This window comes from Oenanthe melanoleuca, chromosome 2 (assembly GCF_029582105.1).
Source record: "Oenanthe melanoleuca isolate GR-GAL-2019-014 chromosome 2, OMel1.0, whole genome shotgun sequence".
NCBI classification, from domain to species: domain Eukaryota; kingdom Metazoa; phylum Chordata; class Aves; order Passeriformes; family Muscicapidae; genus Oenanthe; species Oenanthe melanoleuca.
The window spans coordinates 22625383-22645467 of record NC_079335.1 but is presented as its reverse complement, the minus strand read 5'-3'; the positions used below and the strand labels follow the sequence as shown (position 1 = coordinate 22645467).

The 20085-nt window shown below is 41.6% G+C and overlaps 1 protein-coding gene across 2 annotated transcripts in view; it reads left to right on the top strand.

Annotated features, from left to right (window-relative positions):
• Window positions 1–20085, top strand: part of SDC2 (syndecan 2) — a 59716-nt gene that overhangs the window by 13206 nt on the left and 26425 nt on the right. Inside the window, exon 1 of one of the 2 annotated variants that reach the window (XM_056483802.1) lies at window positions 2380–2565. The exons of the other annotated variant lie outside the window; for it this stretch is intronic. Coding sequence (XP_056339777.1) covers window positions 2551–2565 — 15 coding nt within the window. The 5' untranslated portion in view covers window positions 2380–2550. Of the gene's footprint in view, window positions 1–2379; window positions 2566–20085 lie in introns of those variants that run through there. 2 annotated transcript variants of the gene reach the window in all.

The window sequence follows — 20085 nt, the reverse complement described above, 5'->3', positions numbered from 1 at the left end:
AGGGCTGTAAGCGTGGTTTCCTTGAAGGCAGAGGGACCCTTTGGCATCTGAGGAAGGGTCTGTCGTGACACACAGCATGGGAAGAAGGAAGGTTGAACTGGGAAACCTGAATCTGTAGAGACAGCAGGAATAAGAGACTTAAAAATTGCAGGGGGTAAAGCCAAGAATAATCTTCTAATTGCTGAGCTGCACTGCACAGAAAGCATAGCTTTAGCTGTTACATCCAGCTGCCACATCCCCTTTCTGGTTAGGAAAGGCAAGAAGAAGGAGTAAAGGACTCTGAGAAAATCATCTGAGTCAAACTTGACTCACACAGGTCTGAAAAAGTGCACTAGGAGTTTCACTGAGTGTATTTTAATAGCTGTGAGTGTAAGAGGAGGGAAGCTGGGCAGCCTCCAGCTGTGGGGTTTGCAGGAGCTCCTTGCTCCCTCCATCCAGCTCTCCCTGTCTTCTGCACTGCCAGTGTGATGAAAACTCACCTTTCCCTGACCAAAGAGCCTCTCCAGCTTATGGGAAAGCACATCTGTGTTACTTCATTTGTGGTCAATTACATGAAATGTTTCCAGAGTTTAGAGTGTGCTCTGAGCAGTGCTGATACTCCAGTCAGAGCAAAGAAATGGGATGAGAGTTAAGTTATTGGTAGAGCATGAACTTAGTGTTTTCTGGGTTGCAGCTGCTCGGCTGTTTCAAAGCACCTGGTTTATCCTTTTCTCAGTTACACCTAACTTGAATGAAGGCTGTGCTCTGCAGAGACTCTTGGAAGACATTCATTTGGAAATGGAGAAACTGCTCAGTAGGGAGAAAGCATGAAGAACTGACAAACAAGTTTGGTACCTCATAATTTTTGCTCATAGAAGATCTGGAGCACAGGGTGCCCCAATAAAAAATTCCCCATCAGCAGAAGACTTGAGTGGTGCATCCTGGCTTTCCTGGGGAACTGTTTAACCTTTGCAGGAGGATGACTGGGGTGTGCCAAGTCCCTACTGTTCAGCAGAGACCCCACATGTCCCTGTTGTCCAAACTTGTGATTATTTTTCCTTTAAAACACAAGCAGAATCTGAAACTGTAAGTCTGACTTTTTGCATGAGGTGACATCTTCAATGGAGGAGGTACAAACCAAGGAAATTAGAGTAGTTTTAATAAGATTTTTAGGCCTATTTTGTTTTCTTTTTCCATACTTATTTTTAATCCTTTCCTGCTGGCAATGAAAGATGCAGCAGAAGAAGGCAGTGTGTTCATTAGGTGTGGTGCAGGACTTATGATGACCAAAATGAATAGGCTTCACTGGATGATCATTGAGTACATGCTCTGGAAATAACTTCTCCATTTTCTCTTGGGGTTTGGGAAATGAAGGGTGACTTTCTTTCAGCCCTTCCACTTATTTAAAATAATACACTGGCATGCCAAGCAGAGCAGGATTTATTTTTTTCTAATGCTGGGAGAAGAAGCCTGTGATTAAGAAACTTGGCAGTCTGTGACTCTTAGTTTTCTTGTATTTTTGATGCTTGTGTTTGTATGCTAGAGTGTTCACAAAAGCGTAAGAAAGTGCATTTTTGGGAAAGTTGTGAAATGGATGACATTTTCCAAAAGGACAGAGTGTCTCTTGGCAGCATCATGGTCAAACAAGTAAATATGTATTTTGGTGAGGAGCCTAATTTTGAGAGTATCTATGGATCTGCCCTGTCATACCCTGCTCATTGTGACTGCAATTCCAGGCAGTCTTGGAAATACCACAGATACCAAATCCAACTATTTTTCTTCCATATTTCATTAATTTAAAATTAAGTTTTTAATTCTGTGATAATGGCTGAACTGATGCACAGTAAATAGATACACTGTATTTTTAGTAAAATTAGCATAAGTTAGGGGTGAAGTAGCCTAGAACTCCAGTGATGGTGCCTCAGCACTTTCTGTGGGAAAAAGGCATCAACTTCTGTTCACTTTTACCTCTCAGCTGCCTCCTGCTAACAGAGTTGGTTTGGGTGTCTGTATTTCCAGTGTGGAGAGATCTTCCCTCAACTAATAAAAAATGTCAAACTCTGCTGAAAATTTTGTAGAGAAGATGGTGTAATGTTGTGTTACTGCTGCTGATCTCTTGTGTGTACAGAGGCCACTGAGAAAGTTGGGTGGAGAGACACAAGATAAGAGCCACGTGTGACTTTACATGCTGAAAATCATTCTGTGACTGCTCACAACTCTTAATTAATGCCATTCCAGAAGATGATGCATGTTTTGGAAGTGGCTGTAATAATAGATAGGAGAGAGGAAGCTTTCCCTGAAAAGGAGGGAAAACCTTGAAGAAAAACCATGTGCTGTAACTTTTGATTCCTTCTGCTTTTGTTTTTGTTTGTTTGTTTGTTTTTGTTGCATGGAGGATGTGACTGCAGTCATTTCCTCACTCTACTCTGTCCAAGAGCCAGGTGAAGCACTGATGGAAAGTGAGTGGGTACATGGCATTGTCACTGCCAGTAGCCAGAAGGTGCAAGAGCTGACTTCTCACCAGTCCCTGAGCTGCTCACCTCCTCCAAACCCTTCCTTCATCAGGCAAGCATGATAGTGGTGCAGGTAATGTGAGAGATGAGGGTGAAGGTAATGGTGGATTTGTTTGTGGGACTTCAGAAAGATGGCCCAGGGAAGTGGGGATGTTCTTGTGCAGCTCTTGTGAGAACAGAGGACACCTTCTCTAGGAGAAGAAATAGGACAGACTGCCAAGGTGGAGCTGACTGTTTGAGTGGGGAAAAAGCACAAATACCCATTATTATAGTGTTTAACATCTGAACTGATATGGCTGTCATGGCAATACTTAAGTCTAAACTAAGGAATTTCTAGCTCCTTCTGCAGCAACAGCAAATCAGTTATGTACAGTACCTGTATCTTATCAGGTTTATCTTTGAAAATCTGTTATTTAGGGCTTCCAGCCTATGAATTGACCAACTTGAAGTTTATGCATTACAGGGCATATGGTTATAAATTCTTACTTACATGGTGAAAATTAGCTAATATTTTAAATGAGCTATTAAAACTTATTTAGCTCTTACCTAATAAATATTTATTAGCTGCTAAATATCAGTCATTCATGCCTGATGAATGAGGTTCTCTGGGAGGCAGCTTCAGCTGGGAAGGCATCTCTCTTCCTGCCCTCCCTGCCCGGATCTACATGAGGCAATGCCTTTCCCACCTGCTGCTTTTTGCTTGTGTTGGAATGTCCCTTTTCAGCCTCTGTCAGTGGGTCTGGATGGAGATGTGGATATCTGGCACTTCCCAGCACTCAGAAAGGGGTTAGTTCTCCAAGACAAATCCTTTCAGAGATAGGAATTTGTTTGTTTCTCAGGGAGGATTGAAATGAATCATCTACTCGAGCCATGCTGTGGTTTTTCCTTATGAATTTAGGTGAATATTATGCATGTCACACAGCTGAGTTTCTGAACACATTTTTCTTTTCAAAATCTGGTTTTAAATGTCAGTAGATTCACCTCTGAAGCTTAAGCATCCAGATTTGACAGGTGTCTTTTTAGGACCAGAGAGTCTTTGTGGACAGGGAAATTGGAAAGCAGTAATGCAGTGAAGCATTAGTCTCTTTGGGATTGATGTTCATCTTTAGTGTCAGGGGATGTCTGGGTGTACTACAGATACCATTTTCCAGAACATCCAGAACGTGTGAATGCATATAGAGTTCAGGCTGGAGCAGGCAGGATTTTCTACAGGGCAGGAAAACAGTAATTCATACGTATGCATTAAGGCTGTTTGATGGCAAAAGCAAAACTCCATTTATAAGGCAGAACAAAGGGAACCAAAAAGAATTTCCCAGAATTGTATTATTTATTTATTAAAAATCAGCAGGTACAAACAAAGCAAAAGAAAAGATCAGCCCCAAGATTTGAACTGATTCCACCATCTTCAACAAAGGCGTAGTGGTCTAGCCTCGAACAACAGCTTGGGATGGGTCTTTGAAAAGAAATGATTGGTGAGTGGTATTTTGCTCATGCTTTAAGTGGCAGTTTGATGCAGATTTGCCTTGAGGAATCAAAACAAGTTAGGGACTTTACTTTTTCAAATGTACAGTTCCTGTTGCCCAGCAGTTCAGGGATTTCCATGCATCAGCATGATCTGCCTGGATTATGGAGACAGATTTAGTTATATGCTTTGACCGTATTAAAAAGTCAGTGCTTCTTATTTTATTAATTTCAGTCAGTGTGCTCTGTGTGAGGTTTTATTTCTTTTTTTTTTTTTTTTTTTTTTTTTTTAAGAGACTGCAGCATATGTAACTGAGGATTAAAAGTAACTTTCAGTGGCTTAATTACAAGGCAGTTCTCTGCTGCATCACACTTGGTTTGTAAACTCTGACTGTCACTATGCAGCTGAACTTGCCCTTTGAATAAAGCCTTATGTACCACCAGAGTTAATATTTAAACCAAACCACCTGCTTAAAATTGGCTACCCATTACCCCAGTTACATTAAATTAGAACCTCTCATAACAATGTGAGAAAGTTCATGTTTTATAGCATAAGCTGCTTTCCCACCCCCAGGCAGCAAACTTGGAAGTATTTTAAGTCTTCTGCTTGGAAGAAATAGAGTCCAGTCCTCCAGCTGCACATGGCCATCTCAGCACCACGAAAATAGAAACCGGTGTTATCCCAACTGCATAATTCATCTGGTAGCTGCAGGCATTCATGCAATGCACCAAGGGGCAGTGGCTCCTTCTTGAGCATGCTGTGGGTGAGCAGCAGCACTGGGGCCTGTGTACCTGTTCCCAGACTCCTCAGTCTTGTGCATGGTGAGAAAGGTGCTCTAAGGACGATATGGGCAGCCTGGCAGCCTCACCAGGGCATCCAGGAACTCCTCTGCTTTTGGGGAAGTACAGGCTGACCTTGCAGGCAGTTACGTTATGGGGAAACCTAACCTGATGTTGTCTTGGTTGAGTGCAAAGAGAAAAGTTGTAGAAATGAATAAGCCTCAACTTTTTGGTATCCTCTGGAGGAAAAGATATTGATTCGGGCTTTGTAAAACATGATTATGTTCTGAATCTGTATAGAGAAAAGCAGTTTTGTAAGTTACATACTGCTATATGATGACTCCTTTTCTTCCTTCCTTCTTTCCCACAAACCAGTATTTGTTTCTCCCCCTCCATCACATCAAGTTATTGCCACTAGTTAGTCAAGTTATTGCCACCAGAACCAAAGAATTGGGATCAAGATGGTGCTCAGTGTTGAATATTTGAGCAGTGCAGCATAAAGTAGCTGATGTCAATAGCAACTTTCACCTTGTCTGCTTCTGAGCAAAATTTACTAGAGCATTTGCTAATTTCCATTGGGATACTTAGTATTGCTTTTACTGTTGGTTGTACCTGAGCAAATGCCATTGACTTCGGTGAAATTTGTGTTGTAGGAATTGGAGCTCTTATTCCAGAGAGGAAAATGAAGGGAAAAAAAAAAACAAAAAACAACTAGAGCTTTGGAGATACTGAAGGATGGAATAATCTTAGGTAGGAAGGAGCGTATGGAAAGGTGTTGTTTTTCTTAGAGTGAAAGCATGACAAGGATAGCTGACCTGTTACTTGTTTTGGTAATAAATACATGCACATCTAATTCTCTACTACTTTGATTTATGGAGGAATAAACATTAAGCAACAAAAATAAATATGGCATGACAGAAAAAGATAGAAGTTTAGGTGGAATTTCAGCAAAGAAAGGAAATGCTTTGAAGTATGTCCTGTAAAAGTGCATGGTGACAAGCACGCAGAACTTCATTACAATGCCTTTCAAAAGAGATTTATTTTAAATAGACATCACCAAAGTGATTCTAAAAAAAAAATGCTCACAGCTCTCTTCACTTTTCTGCCAAGCCATTTTCTGTAGCTATATGTCTGTGTGCACACAGGATCTAGATTTAGCAGAATTTCATTTATATGGGAAAGGAAGGTGCTTTGGTCATGCTCAGTATCCATTGATACTTTGATAGATGCAAAGAAACATTGACTTTCATGATTATGGCTTAATTAAATTAACCCCCAAATTAAGTGGATGCTTGAACTGGTGAAAGGGCACTCAGAGAATTGTGCCCATCCTTATTTCCCGAGTACATCCCTAGTGCCCACAGCAGGGTGGACAGCCCTCTTGCCTGAGCCCTGCCACCAGCCTCTGTCACCTGTGCAGAGGTGCAGGAGGGCTGGGGTGGCTTGGAGCTCACGGTTCTGCTGCCAGCTGTGTTCTTGCAGGGAGCAGGTGGGCTGGGCATGTGCCTGGGAGCCCCACACTGCCCCTTGGTCCCTGAGCCTTCCCTCCTCCCGTGCCAGGGTGTCTGGGTGGCCCTGCCATTGGCATGTGGTGGCCACAAGGGCTGCCTGTGGGCCGGGGACCATGGCTTGGCCATGTGGCATCAGAAACTGCAGCCAAGATAAATTAGGATGCTTGAGGATTTCAGTCATCGAGTGAGAGAGGTTGAAATGGCAGATTCCTTGTGCAGGAGTCCACATCTATTAGTGCATGAGCTTTGCTCTGCTGGATGATGGTCTTTATTTTGCTGGGATTTAGGAAAATCCCAGTCTCTACTTATGGCTAGATACTGCTGAAAAAAGGTCTTTTGATTGCATAACACTAAATACTGCTTGATCCATCAGCTCACTTGTATCTCTTCAGCTTCTGATGATTGTTGACCTTTAAATAAAACTCTGTGTGACTGTGATTGCAGTTGTGTTGTGACAGGTGGGCCTCCTGGGCCTCATGCTAGATGTGTGCACAGGTACTGCCTGGAGAGGCTGGTGGTGATGTTGAGGCTAGATGGATCCCAGATGTTTTTCTTTTGTTTCTCTTGCATGTATCTCATGTTTAGGACCACTCAATTGTTGATGATGCTAAATAAAAAGATCGTAGGGGTTTGAAGTGCAAGCACTTAGCTGTATGGTGTCCTAAAGTATTTTGGAGATAAGTAAATAAAACTAAAAATAAAGAAAATGTGTATTTTCAGAGCAGTTCTTTTCAGCATGAATTTAAAAAATTAAAAAAGCAAATCAGATGCAATCCATGACTTAAGCACATGCTCTAAGTTAGCACACAGATGGGGTCCCTGGTGGGACTCCTTGTTGTGCATAAAGTGAGAGATGAGTGCAGGTCCAAGTTCAGAGTCACAGGTGCAAAATCCAAAAGTGATAGCAGGGTACAGGGCCAAAACTGAACAAATATATTCCTTGGAGGCTTTGTTGGCTTTATTAAATTGCTCCATGAAGTGTTTTCACAGTTTTGGATTGATCCAAGACAGGCCAGGGCATGCTGTTGTCTACTGCTTAGTTTGTTTATGAACTTACAAAATAACATAAGCAATTTTAGTGCTCTGGAGAGAAGAGAGAATGGTACTAAATTCAGTATAAGCATAGAATGGTGTGAACGCTTAGGCTAACACTGCCCTGGTTGCTTTATTCAGTGCTGTGTCAGTGAAAAGAAGGAATTAAAGGGAAGTCACGAAATGTTGTGTTGAGAGGAGCAGGCTGAGCAGGAGGAGCTGACAAATGCAGAGAACAGGCAGCTGGCTGCTTGCAAGTTTGTCCTAGGAACTGTTGCTTCCTATAAAAAGCAAATGTTACCTACTGGAGGCAGTTTATGTCCTGTATTTGGCAATAAAAGTTAGGAATGAAGTGAGAGGGGGGGATACAGATCACTGCAGACAAACATGGAATTATCTGACTGGAAAAGATGAGTAACTCCAGAAGAAAGTGCTGTAAAAGTGCTGGCTCACTTACTTTGGTCAGCCCTTGAGAGGGGAAATCAAAATGACAGAAGTTTGTGAGTCTTAACAAATCTTCATTGGAAGAAAGGATGTTTCTTCTGTGCTTCACATGAAGGAAACCAGTGGTTGTTATGGCCTGTGTAACTCTGTTAACTTGCCATTCCTTTGTGTGACTGAATTAAAACGTGTGTCATAGTTCTGTTTCAGTTAAGTAATGCTTTCTATTCCAAGCTCTCCTTGCTAAATATTTGTGAAGCAGCCATGCTTTTCTTCCTTGCTAACTGGTAATTAATTGCCTGCTCCTCTCTCCTCACCCCTGCCCCAAACTCAAATTGCTAAGCAATGTAGGGATAAACCCATAGTACCTTTGAAACCCGTAGTCAGTTCTGCTCTGTTTCAGAGGATTTGGCTTTGTCAAATCCTTCCCTCTCTGCTGTTAGGCCTGACAGATGAATGTGATTAAAAAAAGATCTGACTGCTAACTGTTTGAATTCCCAGGTGGCTGAATTTTCATGTAGTAGGACTTTCACCATCATTTATCCTCTTGGGGTGTATTAGCAATGAAACACTGCCTTTCTGCAGTCACTGCTTGATTCATCATATTTTGTTTTTGCAGTTGCTCAACCTTTTTATCATTCATCTTTGTTACTAGGTTGCTTTTGCTACTGTAAAATTTGAGGTACGCTATTGAAGAGAAGCTGTATTGGGAAATTACCCCTTTATTTCACCTGCTCTAGTATATCCTTTCCTTCCTTCCTTTTCTATTATATATATTTCTATTATATTTCTATTCCCTTCCTTCTTTTCTGTCTCTGTTTTTCTCACTGTGGCCATGGGTGGGTCTGTCCTTGGCAATGGAGGACTGGTGGTGTCTAGGAAATAGGAGTAGCTGGTGTAGGCTGCGTGGCAAAATGTTTTTTCTTTTTGGCAACTTTGCTTTATTTGACAGATTCTAGCAGCCATGCTTCTGGTGTGACTCTTGGGAAAGCAGGTTTCCAAACTGTATTGGTGTGGTCACTTAGCTGGTGCCAGCTGTTGGTATGAACTCTATTTGCCCTTCTAAGTCTGTGACACCTGCTGGAATAATGCTGAGGAAAGGAAATTAGGCAGAGGAAGTTTCCCATCTCACCTTTTCCAAGTGAAGCTTCAGCTTTGGACCCCTCTCCTCTCAATTATGCCATGGGAATACACCTCACAAAAGGTGTGTGAATTGAGAGCACAGTGTAATCTGCAGTGTGGGATTTCTGTTAGCATGTCACCTCATTCTGCTTCACTGTCCTTTTGAACAACTTGACAAGGAAAGTATAATTTATAGCTTATGACAGGTTTAAGTGGAAACAACAGTATTTTACCATTTTTTATTCTCTTCCAATAATTCAGACTACTCAGTTTTAGAAAGTGTATGCATTATAAATCAGTTTTCTGTTTCTGTATCCCTTACATATATTTTGTGGGAACTTTTTATAAAATATACCTTTTTAAGCATTGTTACTTTTTATATTTTCTTCAGTGTTGTGTGATGCTGAATGAGCTTTCCTCCTGTTTCTTGAAGCATCTTGCCTTTGTTAGTGTATAATGTTTCTGCAATGCATTAAGCCTTATATGAGTTTCTTCCTAGTGAATGAAAAGAATTGCAGGTATTTCAGGAATCTATGAATAGCTATTTCATTATAAAAGGCTAATAAGAGCGGGAGCATTTTTTTCCTGGTAATCTGAGTTTCAGGAGAGGTGAGTACTGAGAGCTCAGTGTTACAGCCTCCTTGCTAGAACTTGATACTTCAGCTGTGTAAAAGAAAGCTGTAGTCTTCAATGAGATTGCAAAGAGATAAAAGTACAGATCCACGCTGTGTCAGAGTATTTCTCGCCACAGCACTGAGTGAGCACTGAGGTCTCTTTATCTAAACCATAAGTGACAGCACTGCTGCCTTCAGCATGGCCAAGAGTAAGGTAGAAGGAGGGGGGCTGGGTAACAAGTCCCATTTGAGTGCCTGCAAAAAGTAAACAACTAAATTACTTGCAAATTCTATAGTATGCTGGAAGTCCTTCTCTGTTAAGAAGCATTAAATAATTCTGATTTGGAAAGACATCTCAGGATGACCATTTTACTTCTTAGAAAAGAAATTCTGCTAGATTGCTTTGCTCTGTGTGGTGAATTGTGGTAGCTGCTGTGAGAGCCCTTCAACCTTAATGCCTTCCTTTTAGGAAGTGGTATTGGTAATGGGAAGTTGTTCAGATTAGGTTATATAGGTGCCTGGTTTCTATCAAACAGCTTGGCAGGAATTGCTGCATTCTCTTCTAATAAATTTGTTCCTCTAATGGCATCTCTTTCTAAGCACAATCTCAAATGAGATGCTGTAGTACAACTCTTGTTTCATGACTGTACTCAAGAGCCTTGCCTTGAAATTGTGGAGGCTTATGGTGCTTCAGTTTTTTTACCTTTCATTTTCAAGCAGGGGTTCTCTTGAGCTAGGTACTCAGTTTTACTTAAGGCACATAATAAGTAGGTATTAGATGTGGATGATTGTTTTACCGGCTATGGATCTTCACTGTATAATTAAGGTTAATGTTTTCCTAAACTTATTTGGTTTTGTATCCTTTTCCATTAGTGTCCAGTATAAAAGATTGGTTTGTATGCTACCTCTGCTCTATTTTTATTTTCTGATGTGATTTAATTATTTCTGAGGGGGAAAAAAATCCCTCAGGTTTGGCTTCAGTGTTTTAGCAACCTGTAACCTTAAAGGAATATGCTAAAGCCTGAACTTTCCTTTTTTTTCTCTTGTCAGTGGTTGTCAGGAACAAGTTCCCACAATTTAAAGCCACCTCTCCAAGGGCAGTAATTCTATCTGTGCTTTGGATTCAGCACAGCCAAGGTGGGGTGTCATGGTTTAACCCCATCCAGCAACCAACCACCGGTGAGATCAGGGAGAGAAGCTGAAGGGTAAAAGCTGGAAAACTCGTGGCTTGGAATGAAGTTCAGTAGGGAAAGCAAAAGCCATGCACACAAGCAAAGCTAAACAAGGAATTAATTCACAGTTTCCATGGGCCATCCCCAGGAGACCAGGGCCCCATCAGGTGTAAGGATGACTAGGAAGACAAACATCATCATTGTAAAGATTTTCCTTTCCCTCCTTCTCCCCATTTTATTTACTGAGCATGAGGTCATGTTATGGAACGTCTCTTTGGGTCCCCTGTCCTGGCTGTGTCTCCTCCCAGCCTCCCATATAGCCCCATCCCTCTGCCACTGTGGCAGTAGGAAAAGGACTTGGCTCTGTGTTTAAACCCTGCTCAGCAACAATGAAAATTATATTGTTAAAACCATATAACTATATTGTCAACCCTGTGTTCAGCACAAGCTCGAAACACTGTCCCATACTAACCACTGTGAAGAAAACAAGTTCCATCCCAGCCAAAACCAACACAGTGGGATTCTTTACAGGTGCTGAAGAGGGGACATCTCTCAGTCAGAAGTTCCAACAAAATGAAGGTGGTTTTTTTTTCTGTGGCCAGAGGCAGCCTTAAAATTTTCCTGTTTAAGAAAGTTACCCCAAATAACTGAGTCTACATTTATGTGTAGTACTTATGCTGGATCTATTTTGAAAATAATACTCATTCCTTGCTTAAGTAAGAGACATTTAATTTAATGCTGCTGGTTCAAGGCAATATCAGGAAGACACAATTCTCTTGCCTGTGTATTTGAAAACAGTAGAAACATTTAAATGATGTCTTGCTTTACACAGGAAAAAATTTAAGCTGAGATACTGGAGTTCATTGAGCAAGTTTAAACTTGGAATGTGTTTTCTGCCCTAAAAGGACATAAGATATAGCAGGCAGCTTGCTAACGACTTTTACGTACCTGGTACTGTTATTGCAGCAACCACACTTCATGGGAAAAGCAAAGAAATTTAGAAGTATTGCAAGTTCTCTAAATTTCTAAATAAAGATTGAAAAAAAATAGTCTTCCCTTCCCCCGTGCCCCAGCCTGTGCTGTGATCCTCAGGCTGTTGTGAGGAGTTTGTGTATTGTTTTCTGTTCATTATAAGAGGTACTTGTATTGAAAAGAAATTAAAAGCCCCTGTGGGAATGGCTGTTCTGTAGGAAGCTGTCCAGGCTTCCTAATTGTATATGCAGTAAAGCTTATAAGATACTTTTGCAAAAGTTAATTGCTCATATGTTTAATTTAATCACAGATTCCAAGCCTATAAAGGAATTAAAATCTGGGACTTGTGCTTTTCTAGTGATGGCTGGATTTTGTGAACAGGGTTTTGAATGTGTATCTTTTGTGTGTACCTGTATATACAAGTTTTGGGGTTTTTTTAAATCCAAAATTACCCTTCTATCCCCTTTGGAATTAGTGCAAGAAAGCAAAAAAGCCTATTTTTAATAGAAGTGAATGAGGTATGGTATACAGTCATTCTTTTTTAAAAAAAAAATTTTTCTCCTCAACTGCTTGTACAAATTAAATTCTACATAGCATGCTGCAGTGTGTTAGTAGACAGCCTGATTTATGGTTGAGGAAAAATACCATTGCTGGTGTTTTTGAGAGCCTGGAAGGAAGGAAATAGGTAGCCTTTCTGGTTGATCTTTAGTGGAGTGCTCTGAAATGCTTGGACTTCAGTCAAGAGAACAAAAGCCCGCTTGTTGGTGTGTGCGGTTTTGGGGTGTGCCTACGCCCTAAAAATGTCATAGTGGGATTTATTTTGGAAGCCTTATTTGGAGCTTTCATCACCACCTTGATGAGGAAGGGAGAGCTACTATCAGCTCTTGTGTCTGGCCAGTTTCTGGTTTAATCCAGCCAAGACAGAAACATCAGTGATAACACATCAGTCTGGGCAAATTCTGCCTGGACCTGTCTTTCTGGCCTTGAAAGAATGAGATGTTCACCAGCATTTTTTGCTGATGTCCATGTAAGTATGGCTGATGATTTGTACAATCATGATCTGTACAGTGAGAAACTCTGTTAGTAGAAGATCTTTGTGTGTTTTGATACAACTGGTAATGCTTCACTTTGCTGTCTTCAACTACTCCTTTTGTGTAAGATCCTGTTCAGGACTGCACCTTCCTAACATATTTTTCACTATGGCAAAGAAGAGGAGGAATGTTCCTTCTGCAAGAAGCTGTGGCTGATGCAGCAGCATGCACTCCCACAGCCTCTGACATGGATGTGTCAGGTGATGAGGGAACTTAGGGTTCTATAGAAAAGCTTCACTGGAGAGCTCACCCTCACTGGTGCAGGAGCTGTTGCAGATTCTCAGGGTTTTCTTGCAGATTCTCACAGAAGCAAGAATAACCAGTTTAAGCAAATCAAAGTTGTGGGGAAGAGGGCAAAGATTTGGGTCCTTAGTTTTCTAGTTGATAAAGAAATTGTCTAATAGATTTGTGTAACAAAGACATTAGTGGTCTTTTCACTTCTTGAAGCAACAGGTTATTTAAATTTGCTTTGAAGGTTTGGATACTTTCTGTGCCTGGAATTTTTAGTTTAAAAAAACCACCATGATTGGAAAAAACATTCTGAGCATAGGTCTTATATCCTGTGTAATCATCTTGCACACAAGGGATACAGAGGTTTAGGTTGATGTCTGCTGCTGTGAGGAGCAGGTGGGGATTTGGCTCTCCAAAGCTTGCCTTACAGTGCAGGGGCCCTATCACTGAAAGGTGACAAGCCAAACTTTGTTTATGTTGCAAAGCTGAGCATTCCAGAAGTGTTTCAGACATCTGCACAACTTCGTTCATGGTCTTTTGCCACCAGTCCCCAATTCAGAGACAGCCTTCTGGCTGCTAATCCATCCCTCCCAGCACGAGACACAGAAGAAGACAAATAATCTTAACTTTCCTGTGACATTTGAGATCCTTCTGGCACTGGGAGGTTCACATGGTCTAGTCCTGGAAGGTTTGATGGGACCTGCAGGAGGCACATGTCCATCTGGAGCAGGAGCTGGGAACAAGGCAGTGTGCCTGAGGCATCTCAAGCACTGCCAGGTGCCTGTGTTTAAGAAGCTCAACAGGACTTCCCTGGCCACAGCTACAAGATTTCCCGTGATTAAAATAGGATTTTGGGCACGGAGCTCAATACAAATACTTGTCTCTGAAGCTGAAAGCCGCACTTTAAGCCTCGCCCTGTGGGTTGTTTGGGCTCTCCAGGAATGGGTTTTAAATTCTCTATGTTTGTTTGTGCTTTTTCTCTTTTCCCTTTTCCCTGTCGCTGATGAACAGTGATGGTACTTCAGCTTGGGGTCAGGAAGCAGCCAGTATCCTGTAATTGCCTCTCAGACATTTGTTGGGAAGTTGCTTTTGTATAATTGTCTTGTTTTGTTCTCGCCTTGTTTGTTCCCACAGCCTCCTATTACATTAGGACAGTTTGTCCCTTTTGGAAGGTTTTCTAAGCCACTGTAAGGTAATTCAATCTGTGCTGACCAGGACACCATTGTTTGTAAGTGTATTATATGCAGGTGTCCTTAGGGGTTTTTGTTCTGTGTGGGCGTTTATCAATAGCCTAAAGTGAAGAAGGTGGCACAGTAATAGGAACTGGAGTGCTGTCATACTGAGGGAGTAAGTTCTTATTGTCTGCAGATAGATTAGGTGTGTATAATTACAAGAAACTTCAAGCAGTTTTTAACAGAAGCACAACTCTCTTTTAGAGGTTGGCCTTAGGTCAAATTTTCTGCTATTCTGTAACTGATAGGTATACCAGGCTCTTTTGCATAGAAGAGAACTGTGAATTTTGAACTGGTTTGACTGGTTTCTGTCCCATGGCATGATAGATACAGGATGTTTAATTTTAAGCTTTAGTAGATTACACTTCATTCTTATTGTGCATGAGAAGATACAGTAAAATACACAATTTGCAGGTTTTACAAACCGTTACATCCTTCTGGGATAGCACAAGAATAGTTGTGGCTCTTGATGATTTCAATGACTGTATCACAATGCAGCTACTCCTTTAGTTTCCTTTCCTCAAAGTGGCACATGAAAAATCTTGTTTCTAAAGCATTATTATGTTCAGTATGCATTCTCCTCTACACACTGGATGGCATTTGGAGTGGATCTATGTTACTATTGATTTTATGACTGTACAGGGTAAAATTAAGAACTGGAGGAGAGTTATAGTTCTCCAAGTGTGGAACAATATAATTTTCATAGCAGTCAACAAGTGACTGTAAGAAGCAGAGGAAAAGGTAAAAAGTTTACCTGGAAGAATTTATTTTTTTTTTTTTGGCACATAATGTTGTGCTAATTATCCAGCAGAATTGGTTTTCTATACAGCTAAGTCTGCACATTTAGTTTCATGACAGTGACATCCAGGTGCTTATATAGCTGGAATAGCTGCTGTTGTACAGGGCCAGAGAAATACAGCTGCTTCTTGCTGAAAGAGCTCTGCAGTCAGGAATTATGCTGTGGTTGCTATTTTCTCCCTTCCTTATAAACTGTCCAGAGAAATGAGTACTTGCTGTTCCAGCCCAGGGACGAGTCACCTACTTGATTGGGTTATACTGTGTCATTGCAAATGAACAGAGGTCTCTTATTTAAACCACCAGTTGCACAAGTATGTGTCTGGAGCCCCAAGTCATGGGGTTTGGGTTTTTCTTCAGCACATCTCATGGCAGCTCTGAGATACTGAGGTTTTTCCTGAGTCTTGTAAATGTGCTGCTGTCACAGTAATTGTTCCCTTGGAAGATGAAGATGATCTGCTGGTTTTGTAATGTGCCTCTCCACCATTATTCCAAAAACTCAGTCAGACCTACTGGAACCTGATGTCATACATGCTATTTCAGTCAGTGCTTGATTCCCTTTCTTATCATGTGTTGGAAAGACTGTTCAACTGTTAACTGAGGAGTCTGAATTTAAACATAAAATCAGGACTGCGAGCACCCTGCTGGAGTATGCCTCTCTCCATGGATGTGTAGAAGGACCTTTTGGTCCTAAATTTAGCTGCTTGGAGTAGAAGTAAAATTGAGTGCTTGAAATACATAGTGGCTTTGTCTCCCCACCTCCTTAGTCTCATCTGAGAGTGCCAAAGCTCTGAATTGGATAAACCAGTATGAGGCCCGTGGATTCAAAATTTCAAGTGAACTCTGTAGGGATTAAACTTAATTGTACATAGGTATTGAGAGGGAAAGGCTTGTATATGACTCTTCAAGGACTTGCTTTGATCCTTTGTCTCCCTGTGCCAAGCAGAGGGACACAGCTAGCAGGAGTAGATGCAGATAACATTGTAAAAATACATTAGGTTTTATCCAAGGCTCACGTTGTGTTCCAGACTGTAGAACTTCTCATGATGCTGGCTGAAACCTCCATCCCATGTAGGAGACACCATTGGGGTTTGGTGGCTGCAGGCAACAGCAGAGCTGAGTGAGGAGCAGTGCCCATCTGAGCTCCTGGTCCAGCCCAGTGTGCTGGGCACTTGCAGGACACTCAGGATTTATTGATTAATAAATACAGGGGGCAGATGGTGCCTTTAAACTAGTTGTCAGCTGAGACGTGAATTCAAGCACTGATACCCCTGTTAGGGAGAACTGTTTCACTTCTGCCACACTGAATTGAATGATGTAACCTAGTGTGTTTGTGGGACAGCGTGTATGATCACTTCAGTAAAAGCAAGGGTCTTGTCACACAAAGTCTGGCATTGGGGCAGGGGTCAAGTGTCACCTTTTTGGTATCAAAGGGGTGAACAGGTGGTGGATGTTAGTCATGCTTTATATACCATGTCAGAGAGAACTCTGCAACAACCTGTGCACGACAGAGTTAAGGAAGGTGGAAAGGATGAGCATTAATCCACTCTGGAAGCAATCTCTTACATAAGAGGGATGGCCTGGGCCTGCTCATGTCCAGCAGTGTAATCCAGGTGTGACCCTGTCACAAGGTACACTGAGCCTCTGGCAGCTGCCTGTCTTTAGCTCTGGCCTTGCTCCAACATGAATCCTGGGTCAGAGTGCCCATGTCTCCTTCTTGGTCTTCCCCTGTTTAAATGGAAACACCTTCAGTTTTCTTGAGCAGGGAGGTCAGCTGCAGATCTGCATAGCTTTTCTGCATTGTGTCTGTGTAGCCCCTGAGAGCAAGGGACACTACATGTTAAGCAAAATTTGTCAACACAGATTGCATTGTTAAAATAAGTAAGCCTTTGAATCTCCAGCACCACAGTCTTTATCCCACAGTCATTACAAAATCAAGCAACAAGTCTGAGAGAGATGTGGAGTTTGATGCTGTTGTTTGGGATGGCTTCCAGATGGAGCAGCTAGACTCCATTGGTGGCATGGGACCACAGCTGCATCCTGTGCTTTCTCTGAGCACCTCTCTTCTGCACTTTCAAAGTATGAGGATGAGGGCTCTAATGGGTTATTCTGCTTTGTTTTGGCAAGTCCTCAGGGTATTTATTGCAATGGTGCATTCAGAGGGGAAGTAAAATGCCAAATAGCTGCCATAACTGGATGTTTCATGGTACTTTCTGTGCTCTGCTTTGAAAATACAAGCCTGAGACTTGACGTGTGCCAGGATCACTGTGAATGCAGACTGAATCTGTGTTTAATTCCTCTTTAGTGTTGGGGTATAAATAAGAAGTATGTGCCTTGGAAATTTTTCCATCTACTCGCAGAGAAGCAGTAATGGAAGCTCAGCATTGAGACTGATTGATTACTCACAGATTATAGAGCAGAAATTGCAGACAGTTTTACTGTTTAAACACGGCTTGGTATTAAACCACTTTTATAGCAGATTGGAAATGCAGATGTCCATTTAATCTGTTTGGCTCCTTCTGTGTTGCATAATGTCGTGAATGACAACCTTCTCCAACAAAATGGAAACCTTCAGCTGTGCAATTCAGTGGAGGAGGCTTGAAAGTCAGGAAGAAGCTCACTCCATTTAGCTACTCTTTCAGTGACATGACCTTTAATTTATGGATGATAGGGCTGATTATAAATTGATAGTAGGATATCCCAAGATATATAGGATACTATATATCTTGTTTAAACATCAATAGTGGATATTAATTTAATTTCCTAAGATATTATCAGATGGAGCAGTGGTGTGAGGTATCCTAAATTTCCCTTTATTTGAATCTCCTGTATTGATTTAAAAAGAGAACAGACAAAAAGAGCAGTACTATTGCACCCATCCCTCAATATGCAGTCTGTGTGTACTGAGGTTTTGTGGTCAGATCTTTAAGTGCCACTTTTATCCTTTTTTTCAGCAAGTGCTGAAGGACTGCTTTTGGCTGCTCCCAACCCAAGTGCTTTCCATTTGGTGTTACCTCTGAAATGTGGCAGTAATGAACACAGAGAGGGGAACAACACAGCCCCCTCCCATCCTCACAAAATGGGGTTTCACAAAATCAAGTCTCAGTGGCTGGTCAGTGCCTGGTTGGGCTTGCATTGGAGCTGCCACAAAGTGAGTGGGGACAAATTAGTGTGCAGTGAGCATGTGCCTGGAGATATTTCCAGCAAGCTATCTCCACAGCTTTCTGATGGCAAAATGAGGTTTTTTTCCTCTCTGAATGCAAATGTTGTGCCACTTTAAACTGGCCATGCTGGGAAAGTTATAAAGAAAACGCTGCTGAAATTTTCTGTAAAAGCAGGCTGCAGCTTGCCTGAAGGGATGCCTTTGGTTCCTGATGCCATTTGCTGTGTGCCTGAATCCAGTGGCTGCTGTGCCTGAATCCAGTGGCTGCTGAGATGGTGCATGTGAGCAGCAGTAGTGTTACCAGGGCCAGGAGCTGCTGGGTGCCATGGGCAGGGGTCAGATGGGATATGGACCTTTTCCTTTTTGGTAATATTAGACCTGCACAGCATGGCTTGGTCTTTCTTTTTAAAAATATAAACTACCTCAAGAAGGGCATGGTGTTTGGGAAATAAAGAGCAAGTTCTGCCTTTCTGACACTGACCTCTCATTCCAGAAAGTGAGGCCTGAGGCATTGTCCCACTGCTTTGTGCTGTGTTTTATGTCACTTTTTTTGGTGATGTTCTTCATAACCATTCATTTCCTCCCCTTCAAACTAACTTAAAAAGAATGAACTGGAGGCTGGTTAAGCCTTTCAGTTGCACCCATCTGAGCTATAAGCCAGTAGTAATCGGCTCTCCCAGCCCATTAGAGGCTTCCCAGGGGATTGCTGCATGGGCCTGTGTGTGTGCACATGTAATTGTGGAGGAAGGACAGTCCCTGTCTCCAGAGGGGCCCGTGCTCTGCCAGGCTGTGAGGTGAGCAGTTCCAGCACTGCAAACTCAGGAGGTGTCTGCATATCTTGATCATTTTTTTTTTCTGCAAGCAAAGTGCAGCTATGTATTTCACTGGACAAGTATCATTAGTTTTAGTGGGATGTGTCCAATACTGACTCATGTTTCTTAAATGAAATGGGTTGATGACTCTCCTTTATCAAATGACAGTAGCTATTCTGTTCTTCTGCGTAGTGGTCTTTGTTTATCATGTCATTATGAAGTTGAATGAAGTGACATGACTTTAATTTTCAGCAGAAATGAAATCTTCACCTTCTCAGTTCTCAAATGCTGCTTGGTCATCATCTGCCCTTCTTCAGTTGTTGTCCCTGAGAAAGGCATAGGAAAGTGTTTTTCTGATCTTTTCTGTCTTGTCAAGCAAATAATCAAATGCTGCCTTCCATGATGCAACACGTTGCAATTGCCTCCTTACGTTTTTCTTCCTCAACTTTCCATAAAAAGCTGCTTCCATTTGTGTTGTTTGAAGAATTGCATTTATCGATAACTTCCTGATTTAATTTGCTCATGTATGTTTATAAAGGAACCTGATTTACACCCTTCATGCCCTGCTCTTTGAGGCAAGGTTTATTCTTGATCACTCCTGGACATTTTCTAATAAAATACCATTACATGAGCATTCTATACTTCTAGCTGAAGAGGTGCTTATGTTAATGTGTTGCTTCCTCTTGCATTGTTGTCATTTGAAGTGCAGTTCTTGACCTCTGTTTTCTTAGATGTACATGTGCAAATTTGGCTAGTAATGTTGCAAAACTATTCTGCATTGTCTTGGAGTGGTCTGAATGTCTTGCTGTGTGGTCTCCCTAAGCTGAGTTTTTACACCTTCCCTCTTTGTCCTTGGATTTTTTTTTTAAGCTCATAGAACCCAGGGAGGTGAGCAGGTTTGTATAAGGTCAGGTCTCTTAAGCAGCTGACATCCATTACACTTAGGCTGATGAAACCCCTTTTTGCTTATTCCATTTCTAAGTGCTGAGTGACCGTCTTCCTGAAGCAAACAGAAACAGGAAGTAAGAAGCTTTCTAATGCCATCAGTGTAGCAACCTTTTTTATTGCTTGCAGAGAAAAATATGTGATTTGAATTAAAGTTTTGTTATTGATCTTGGGATACCCTTGCAAAGTGCAATTGCTTTATACATATCTGCCATGAAA